Source organism: Battus philenor, unplaced genomic scaffold, assembly GCF_028537555.1.
Source record: "Battus philenor isolate CCGP_79_NKW_IND1 unplaced genomic scaffold, ilBatPhil1.0.hap1 SCAF_16, whole genome shotgun sequence".
Lineage (NCBI taxonomy): Eukaryota > Metazoa > Arthropoda > Insecta > Lepidoptera > Papilionidae > Battus > Battus philenor.
Genome location: NW_027181678.1, coordinates 6091161 through 6102111, shown reverse-complemented (window position 1 = coordinate 6102111; position 10951 = coordinate 6091161). Strand labels below are relative to the sequence as shown.

At 31.2% G+C, this 10951-nt stretch overlaps 2 protein-coding genes across 4 annotated transcripts; one reads left to right on the top strand and one right to left on the bottom strand.

The window, feature by feature from the left end:
- Positions 1-16: 16 nt before the first annotated feature.
- On the top strand, positions 17-3905 carry LOC137919454 (pentatricopeptide repeat-containing protein 1, mitochondrial). Of its 3 annotated transcripts, none has more exons than XM_068762539.1 (5): positions 17-59; positions 1263-2542; positions 2781-2947; positions 3094-3265; positions 3427-3904. In XM_068762539.1, exons 1-5 carry the CDS (start codon positions 44-46, stop codon positions 3652-3654), a joined length of 1863 nt encoding a protein of 620 aa, XP_068618640.1. In that variant the 5' UTR covers positions 17-43; the 3' UTR covers positions 3655-3904. The 3 variants fall into 3 exon arrangements, with proteins under 3 accessions (XP_068618640.1, XP_068618639.1, XP_068618638.1); XM_068762538.1 differs by lacking the exon at positions 17-59 and adding an exon at positions 920-956 and having other exon boundaries at positions 1036-2542; positions 3427-3905; XM_068762537.1 differs by lacking the exon at positions 17-59 and having other exon boundaries at positions 944-2542; positions 3427-3905.
- eIF3l (eukaryotic translation initiation factor 3 subunit l) lies at positions 3668-9482 on the bottom strand. Its single transcript, XM_068762540.1, has 10 exons — positions 9365-9482; positions 9158-9253; positions 8317-8481; positions 7622-7845; positions 6940-7072; positions 6295-6435; positions 5879-6166; positions 5523-5708; positions 4493-4726; positions 3668-3842 (listed from the first exon to the last, which is right to left on the bottom strand). The coding sequence occupies exons 1-10, from the start codon at positions 9389-9391 to the stop codon at positions 3708-3710; spliced, it is 1629 nt and encodes a 542-aa protein (XP_068618641.1). The 5' UTR covers positions 9392-9482; the 3' UTR covers positions 3668-3707.
- Between the last annotated feature and the right edge of the window lie 1469 nt (positions 9483-10951).

Here is a 10951-nt window from a genome sequence, read left to right as displayed (position 1 = left end):
TATTTACATAGGGGAACGTAAGAATTTTAAGCTTAAATGGAGCATGGCACAAAACGTTGGTAAATACTGTTTTAAATCGTCCGCATTTATGAAACAAATTTTGTCTATTCTATTGTTTCTGAAAATGTTAATGCTGTTAGCCCTAAGGCTTTTACAGCTTCATCGGTACTGAGTTCACGGAGCGGAAGGATCCGTGAACTAGATATCAAATTTGTATTCTATGTCTTCTGTATGTTTCTTTAAGTACGTTATTTTTCGATTTAATTCGTCAATAGGAGACAGTGACAATATACATTGGTCGTATAATTTCGAAATATAGGGCTAATCTATAATATTTAATTATACACAATACTTAACAATGATATTAATTTTCCTTTGATGTTGACCTTTGATGGATAATAAATAAAAAAAATTAAATGGAAATATTACTGATAAATTTTATGTTTCATAATTAAGTGTATTCCTTGTAAAACAAATGTTGGTTTACAGTTCCATTACTACGGATATAATGACTGACCTTTTTTATTTAATTCATAATTATAAATTCTATTATTTATTTTTGACCGCTAAAATTCACTTAGGAATTGTTACCGCTTTATAAATATCAGGTAAACTAATAATAATGTACATCTTTTTATATTTATAATCTGTGTAGTGTGCTGAACTATGTCAATCGTTCAGCTTTAGCTTAATTTACGCGCTAAAGAAAATGTCTTAATTTATTATGTTTGGACATACTTTGTCAAACTGCCTAGCCATAATATTGTTTTTATATTAGAGGTTGCATATCTAAATATTTCTACACCTGTAAATTTTGTTAATAATTTCAGAAATTTATATTGTTACTAAACGTAAATACTTTTCAGTCTTTATTCTCTTTATAGAAATACACAAGATTTAAGACAAGTGTTTCCATAAACGTTTTAATACTTATTTCGTACTTTCTTATGATCTGTGTAAGGAATAAGTAAATAATTATTCTACTTGTTTTGTAATTTTGAATATTACAAAGATCCACTATATAATTATTTTTAGGCCGCTTCGTAAAATGTTTGTATTAAGAAATATATCCCGAAATAGATTAATGCATATTAATAATGCCATTTATCATAATTACACATGTGCTTCAAATATATTAGAAAATAATAACCAGAAAAGAGTAAAGGTGTTTAGGACAGAGCACAATTTAGAATATGTAGAAGATCCTGACACATTTGGTAATTTATCTGGCAAATTAAGTAATAGTTTTAAGAATGTTCTAGAAGATGAAGGAGATGTAAAAGAGCAACAGTATCTAGAAAATTGTCCATTACCATCTCAAAAGTTGACTATTAAACAATATGCTGATCTCATAAAAGAATATTTGCGTCATAAGCGTTTAAAAGAAGCTATAAACATATTAGAGGTAAGGATGTTACAAGAAGACAGAGTTAAACCAGAAAATTATATCTACAATATTTTGATTGGTGCCTGTGCTGAAGTGGGATATACTAAAAAGGCTTTTAAGTTATACAATGATATGAAAAGAAGAGCCCTTAAGCCAACTGGTGATACATATACTTGTTTGTTTGAAGCTTGCATTAATAGTCCATGGCCAGCAGATGGGCTTAAGTACGCTAAGCATTTAAGAGAGCTTATGATTGAGAAAGGAATTGAGCCAAATCTTACAAATTATAATGTTATGATTAAAGCATTTGGTAGGTGTGGTGATTTGCAAATGGCATTCAAAATTGTTGATGAAATGATATCAAAGAAAATCAAAATTCGAGTACATACATTTAACCACCTTCTTCATGCTTGTGTTGCTGATAAAGAGAATGGTTTTTGGCATGCACTTGTTGTTTGGAGGAAAATGTTGAATATGAGAGAGAAACCTAACATATACACCTTTAATTTAATGCTAAAGTGTGCTAAAGATTGTAATTTAGGTTCCCAAGAAAACATATCAAATTTAATTGAATATATGACTGGACCGGCATCTTTGTCCTTAGACAAGGTTAAAAGATTGGAAATATCACAAAGTCAAATAAGTGAGTTAAAGGATAAGTTAAATAATGACAAACTAACACTTATGCTTGATAACTCATCTACATGTAATAGGGAAAAGCAAATAAAAGACATAAATCAAAACTGTTTATACTTTAATGAACCAAGTAAAGAAATTGCTGTTGTGGAAAACCAACGGATTAAATCAATACAAAATGGTCAGAATTCAGTACCAAGTGAAACTAGAACAGTTCCCAACTTATTGTCAAAATATTTGCAATTTAATCAGGTATTTTCAGTCCAAGAAGTGAGTACGCTACAAGATAAATTTGCAATAATTGGAGGTCAAGATGATTTTCTCAAGGAGATGGAAGTCATGTCAGTGCAGCCAGATATTAAAACATTTACTCAAATGTTACCTCTAATAGAAGACAATAGAGAAGTTGAACATAAAATTATGGAAACAATGAAGGCTTCAAAAGTAAAGCCAGACATAAATTTTTTTAACATGCTAATTAAGAAAAGGTGTTTGAGGAAAGATTATGAAGGAGCTTTTGTAAGTTTATGTGTTTGAAAACTTTAATTCTATCAACCCTGCCATCTTGTACCCCATTGGGTGGAAAAGCAATTTTAGTTATCATATAGACCTTTAATTTTTTAAGTACTACAACAAACTTTACTTTAAAAAAATATCATTTTTTTTCATATTGGGATCACACTCATTTTACCCCTATGCCTCTTATCTTTTCTCTTTTAAATGTTTGAGTATTTTTAACAAATACTTTTGTTTTTAGCTTATAAAAGAATTAATTGATGATAATTTGAAAACTTGTAAGAAAAGTTGGCAGCTTAAAAAAGCTGTTAAGGCAAATATTCTTACTTATGGAATATTAGCAATGGCGTGCAAATTGAAAGTAAATGCAGAGAAATTACTCAATGAAATGAGGGACAAACAATTGAAGTATGTTTGCTTTTGAAGTATTTTATTCATTTATAAACAGACATCAGATATTCATATGCTTATATACTTGGAAAGCATTATTGTATAAATCAAAAAAAATCATGAAATGCGAAAATTAAATTTTAATTTTTTTTTGTATTCACCAGGGTTAATATTGAGGTTTTAGGGACATTACTGCGACAAGGCACAGCTCAAATGGAGTTTGACTATATTTTGTACATTATGGATGTTGTTAAGCAGGAAGAAGTGACTCCAAATGAAATTTTTCTAAAACATCTGGAAGTCTTCCATGATAAATGTGTTAAAATCATTAAGCAGGTAACAAATTAATATAAATTTATTTGAGTAATTACTGGCAAATGTGTCAGTTACTACTTTATGTGTTCCCTCCCTACACATAAATATTTCTCACCAACATTTATATTCTATAGATTTTTAGGAACATTAAACTATGTATTAAAAAAATTATATAATTTCAGAAACAATCATGCCGTGAAAGTTTTACTTTGGATTGCAAACATTTTCTCAATAAATATAAAACCTGGCTAAGAGATGTACAAATAAAAGAAGTTGTAGTAGAACATCCATGGAAGCAATTTATGGTTACTCAACCAGAAACTGTGCAACGGGATAATTTTAAAATAAAAGAACCAAAAAAGTTTTATAAAAGAAGTCGTAAATATGTTCAGTATTTTCCAAAGCTTTAAAAAATAAAAAAATGTTTGTTATGATAAAATGTTTATTTGTATAGAAATATTTTTTATATTTTTATGTGGTGCAGTTTTCGATTTAGCTCTTCAAACTTGAGTAGTTTGCGAATAAAGAAGTCACCATAGCGGTGAGCTACTTTGGTGTCGGCGATGTGGATCATATCATTGTCTATATAGAAATCCAACTGAAATGAGAATTATATGCAAATTGTTACTGGGATACAAGTCCTTATCTATTATAAAATATATATAAATAATCAAGATCTTATTGTATTGTAATCATCTATATAACAGAGTTTAATTAAATTAAACATATAACAATAATGTTAAAGCTTAGACATTAAAAATAGGCTTTTAAAACTTAATAATCATGAACATAGAAATTTATTCTTAACACGTTCACGCTGGTGCTTACTACCGGTGGCGAACACAATAGACTGTCCCATCGGGCGGCGTGTACCACCGGCGTTTCGCATTCGATTTGCATCAGACGAATCACTTATTTCCATATCCATGCTTTAGGCATTAACAAAGGAAAAATAAAAAAAAACATAACCTAACCACCTTCCTGGTTGTTCTTACTGCCGGAAATCTGTAGTATCCTGTATCCTGATACAAAAATGGAACGAGTTACATAACTTGTAAAGTAAGAGCTCACTTCACAATTGAGCAAAATAATACGCGATGCAGATCTGAACAAGCGAGAAGCGCACCGCCAGATGAAACGCGACGTAGATTTGTACGCCGCCGCCCCAGCGGCGTTCACCCATGAAACAAATGCAAATCGGCGCCGGCGTAAACGTGTTAAACATGAATAGACCAAATGTGTTGTTACCTCAGAACCACTTTGGAATTTTCCATCCAATCCACTTGGTCCCTTGGTCCATACAACATTCTTCATCTTATGCTTGAAACATAGCAGATGTATGGCAAGTGCGGCATGCTCGCGAGCTGCATCTCTGTCGCTGCCGCGGGCGGCCGACATGAATGCAGCCAATTTTGCCAGAGGTAAAGTTGTATACAATTTCAGGTAAGATCTAATTGTTGGCAACATTTTTTGTTGACGAACCTGTCAATAACAAAATCAAATTGATCATCATGTCCTCCATTAGTCTCCCTCTGCAAGACATCAGCCTCCTAATATCATCCCAATGACAGATTTTTCGCTACTCGCAACCAGCGACTTCCCGCGATCTTGACTAGTTCAGAAATCAAATTAAACAAATAGGACATAGATTTTAAAATCTATTCTGTATCTTTGTGCTATGATGGTGACCAGAAGATCATGATGGCTTTCTCATGTTAAAATATATGTTTTCTGTTAGTTATGTCTTAGCAATACATCAAAATATGTAGTTTGTAATTCAATATGGTACACAAGACCATGAAGAGTATAAGTAGTATTTACATACCATGGTGAATTATTACTTTATACCAACAACTATTTGGTCAATATAAACAAGAACATATACATTTATTTTAAAAAATGCAACTTATTATTTTCAATACTTGATTATATAAGGGAAATATAATAGAACAAACTTAATAAAGAAATATTTTTGGTCTAAAGGCTATTCAATGTGTTTGACAAATGAAATTGATATTAGTGTTCATGTATAATTTAACTGATGATAAATCCTTGCATTATATGCCATATGATGTTAGGTAATTTTTTGTTACAAAAATTCTAGAGATAAGTGTGGAGATGCACTTATACATTAGCCTACTTAATATGAACAGCTGGCCATTTAAATTAACATTAATAGTTAAGAAATACAGTGCCAAATGAGAACCTTACTAATATATATATATATATATATCATACACATGTGAACCTACATTGATTTTACTACTACTTCACTTACTTCATCCATAAAAACTTGAGTTTGGTGTTTGACGGCGTCACGGCCATAGTTAGAGCCGGGCTCAATTGGCGGCGGGCACGGTGACAAAAATTTGGGGCAAGCAAATGTAAAGCAACTCTCAAACTCTCCCAAATCTCCATATTGCATTTTAAACATTTTTTCATGATAATTTTTCTCACGGAGTACCTGAAATAATACTGTCTCTAATCTGCTTTTAAGCTAAATATTTTTAACGCTTATGAAAATAAAACATTTTCATAAGTTTTTACATCATTTGCAATTATAAATATTAGATTTGCAATATTCCACAAATCACAATAATTCACTTAAGAACATTGAGTAATGAGAGAACAAACCTGCTGAATGGATTCATCAACACATTGAGGGTGCAGGACCAAACAAATGGCTAAGAGATGATACATCTGTTCAGTTTGTTTATTAATTTGATCATTCTGGTAAGATCGAGATGAGAACAGTTGCTTAGTACGCTGCATATACAGTAGCGCTGATGACAATGTACGGATGGCATCAGCATATCGACGCATCATCATATAGGCAAAGCCTACATAGTAAGAGGTGGAAATCTGACATGCCGGAACATGTGAATATTGAGACTTCTTGTGAAGCTCAATATTTTCCAACACCTAGAATGAAAAAAGAAAAACTCCTAAATATTTTTGCTTTTTAACACTTTTTAAAAAAAGAAAACTTATTTATAAAATACACACAAGGTTTCAATGTTATATTTTAGAATGTTTAGATCTTGCTTTACCTTAATGGCTTGATAGTAATCTCCCAGCAAGGAGTGCAATCTAAGTAGACCAACCAAAGAAAAATATCCTAACATCTTGTATAATGAATGACGGCCAAACTCGCCGGCCACAGAATCTGGGTCACCACCAGAAGCATACACCTGTTAACAATTGTTTAAATAATATTTAACACCATTGGTATATTGCTACCATGCAAGATGTAAAAATTGGTGGTAGTGTCAAATTTATAATGAATTATAGCTGGTACTACTGGGTACATAATTATGACAGTTTTTATAGAGGGCTGTTTATTATATTGTCATTTTTTTTTTGTAAAAGTATTTTCAATTATAATTTTAAGAATATTGATATAAAATATTTTAAAGACGATTAGAAGTTTAAAAATCTATTATGGATAGAGTCTATTGCGTTATATATACATAAACTATTACTTTCTGACAACTGTAAACCTATGTACAACAGCAAAATAAATACATCTGCTGCATGTTGTTACACTGATCATTGTTTATAATGTATTTATGTTGTAGCCACAATAAAACTCTTTAATATGGGATTGGTATCTTAGTCTTACTCATCATAAATCTTACTCTCAAATAGTTCTTGACTTCCTCAAGGTAAGTTATTCAATTTTTTTTATTGCTTACCTCAAGTTGCCTTTTGATATTAGATTTATCCACAAGTGAATGCAGAACATTAAGGATGCATAATACATTCCAGGCCTTGTTTTCGGTATTAAGAGTATCAATCTCAGCTTGGCTTAATTTTGAAGTTCTGGACCTGAAACATTATTGAAAATTGTTGGTTTATAACAATTATTTATTAAGCAACCAGTGGCCTGACCGACTATTACAACATATCATCATATCAACCGACAGGTACACATTGCAAGGCAGAGAAGAGCTTTCCCAAAATAAGCTATGTTGACTGGTCTTGTGCTGCTTACACCCTGAGACTTCCCGCCTCCCTATCGTGATCGCCACTCGAGAACATTACAGTCTGAAAGGTCAGTGGAAGCACAAACTATATGAGATATAAAAAAGATAGGCAGGCCATATCATTATAGTTTTCAATACTAATAGTGTACACTTTTAATATTGCTTAAAAAAGTGATAAGCCAAATTTAATTAGTAAAAAATATGAATTTAAGATTGTGATGTCACTTTCATAATCATGAGTCATAACATTATATTCAAACAACAAAATAGGTTAAATTAATTATCATGGGTAAACCCAATAATAGAATTGGTCTCAAGAACAACAATGATTTTAAATTTATGACAATTTAAAAAAAAAAACTAGAAATAACTGAAAATGTATGTAACTTACCTGTATTGGGCAAATGATTGAAACTGATAAACAAATTCATCTATAAGCTCCCACAACCACTGATCAGGTAACTCTAAAGGAACTGGAGTTTCAGCAGAAAGAATGTAGTTAAATAGATCACAGTAGTTGTAGAATGAATGGAACCGTTGTTCTGGTTTGGGACCACCAGGTACTCGAGAATATATATCTCTGTAGTATAATTCTTTGTACAAAATCATAAACACCTGCAGCATATAATAAAAACATTTATCAAATTAGAAATCATTGTTTTATATTATTTTAAGCAGCTTAGATTATTTTATTTTACTAAAGTTTACATTATTTTATTTTGTTATACATGAGCAGAGAATTGCTGTATCACATAGGTGGTATATTTACTGAGCTGTTGACTAAACCATGTTTCAAGGCCGAAGGCAATGAAAACAAAGATTTTAAGCACAAACATTTACAAATTTTTTGTATTAGAATCCGAAGATATCTTTGGATCTGGTAAATTCTGTTTTCACTCAATCATAGGCAAGAAAAATCAGGTCCAAAAATTTCTTACAAATATGCTATATATGTAATAAGTAAAATTACCATTAACAAGCACTAATGTCCATGAATGTTTTTAATAACCAATTTGTACAATTTGAATAGAAATTAATAATAAGAATTCAGCTTAAAGAGTTATTAAATATTGTTTGAATACTTACATGATCATTATCTACAATAGAAGCGACTTCAGATTCATCTGGCCATGGTGTATTTTCAAAAAATTGTTCTGTAAGTTTGGGGAAGCTGTTCTCATATAAGTTTAAGATTTCAAAAGTCACTCCCTCGGTAATCATGTTACGGAAGTAAACAAGAAACTTTTTTACCTAGAAAAAACATAAATGTATATGTATTTTTAGATTTATCCATTACAGTTCACTTTGTGAACTAATGATTTAAAAAAAATTAAAGTCATAAAATCAATGAGATTTTAATTTATTGTATTTTCTTTGGAAAACTTACACCTGGAATGAAAAACAAAGAATTCAAATATAACAAGACTATATAAGTGTTCACAAATATATATGTATAATAAAACTTTTAACAATTATGCAGCCTATACCATAAATATTCAATTCTGTTTGAATATGTGAAGCTGCATACATATTTAAAAAGAATTCCATTGGTGCTGAATTCTAATAAAAAACGTTAAGAACAATACTTTAATGCTTTAACTTTAATACAGTACTAACTAATTTATCTATGAAATTTATTTAACTTTTACCACATTATCTTCGAATTGGCGCCCTAACAAAAAAACATTTTTGTAATCTATTTTTTGCGTGAGATTCGATCGTATGAAGCAAGTTGGATTTGTAAATATATATATAAATGGCAAAATAAATATCTATCTGTTTTCCTTTAAAGTATACGAGGACCATAATTTATATTATTAAACAGTAAAGTTTTTTTGCAGTATTGCAGTTAAAATATAAAGTATGTGATTGCCAGCCTTCATTATTTTAGAATGCAGACACCGAATGCATAAAATGTTTAACTTACCATTTCTGGCATTTTATAGTATGATCGATCGTATTCCAAATCGTACTGCGGGTCACCTGTATGAGGTTCATAATCGCCGTAAGATTCATATCCTCCCTGAAAAATAATTTAGAAGGCTATACCTATAATGTAAACTAACCAATAACGAATTTTCGTATGTTCGTGAATGTTCGTAGAGGAATCAATTTAATAACTTATAAAATTTACCTCGTTATAATCGTCACTTGAATACATTATTTTGTTCTGAGCCAAAAGTTAACAAATACTGAACACTGGTCGTTAAGATCCTGAAGTTTTAGTAAATTCGCCAGCGGTGCAACGAGGACTACAAGGCATAGATACTAGAGTATAATATTCATCGAGTAAATACAGATCTCATACAATTTCCGTAACTAAATGGATATCAACATTTAATTTTATTAATAATAAAGAGAATTATTCGAATGTTGTTGTGAAAACAAATTCATTTCTAAGACTTAAGTGATGGTAAAATTTCGTACGAGAAAAAAAACGATTTAAGATAAAAACAATGACTGACATACACTTGAATTCAAAGAGATATATATTCTATTGTTGCTGGACTCTGTTAACTGTTTTGGATTTTACAGCTTCATCGGACCTAGGGCTCACAGATCCGAAATTCGCGACCTACTAAATTAATTAAAAAAACGTTTAAAGAGACAGAGTTCTTCTATTTGCTTCTACAGAAATTTAGAATAAAGTATATCCATAGGCGAAAATCGACCTCTACCTATACTTGACGAAAGTAAACTTCGACTTTTCAAATACAGAACCCCGTTTGTAGTCAAGAACGTCATCACCTAAACGATTTATTAAGTCTTAGTAATTGCGATGTTAAAGTTCGCGAATTTACTCAGTTCGATGCCGGTCCGGCGATTTGGGTATACTAATTCTTACTGTTCTGCGATGCCCAACATCGAGGAGGTTTTATTGTTCTGGAACTATAGTTCATTACTGTTATAGAATATGAAAATTAATATAGAATTTTTACTTTATATTGTTCTACATCTATACTTTACTGTTACCACTGTTATTTTTACTTATATAAAGTATACCCTTTCATAATTAAAAAAAAACATAAGATATACGAGGGTGAATCAAAAAGTTCTTAGAAGTGCATATATATGAAACCTTTTTGGATCAAGTTCTATATTCAAATTAAAGAGTGTCTATCACACTATATTTATGCAGACTGTCACTTGTTTTTGTCAGTTCGTTCGAATGTAATAAATTTTTTTGTACAACGAGTTGCTAAAAAGTCAAAATTATGGATAAAAGTGAGTTACGTGCGGTGATAAAATATCTCAGTTTGAAAAAAATGTCTACGAAGGAAATTTTTTTGGACATTCAGCAGACATTAGGGGGTAATGCTGTACCCTATTCTACGGTTGCGTACTGGGTGGCTGAATTTAAAAGAGGTAGATCAAGCTGTAAAGATGACCCGCGTTCTGGGCGGCCTTCAACCTCCGTTACAGAAGAAAATGTCAAAAAGGTTGAGAATCTGGTTTTGGAAGATAGAAGAATGACTATAAAACATATAGCTGAGATCCTAAAGATATCTTTTGGTAGCGTTCAATCCATTTTAATTGATTCACTGGGGTTCAAAAAAGTGTCTGCAAGATGGGTGCCACGAATGTTAACCGACGAAAACAAAAAGCGACGTTTGGAAATTTCCAAGCGTAATCTCGAAATGTTCCAGCGTGATTCGGATAATTTTTGCCGTCGTCTTGTCACCATGGATGAAACGTGGGTCCACCATTTTGATCCTGAAAC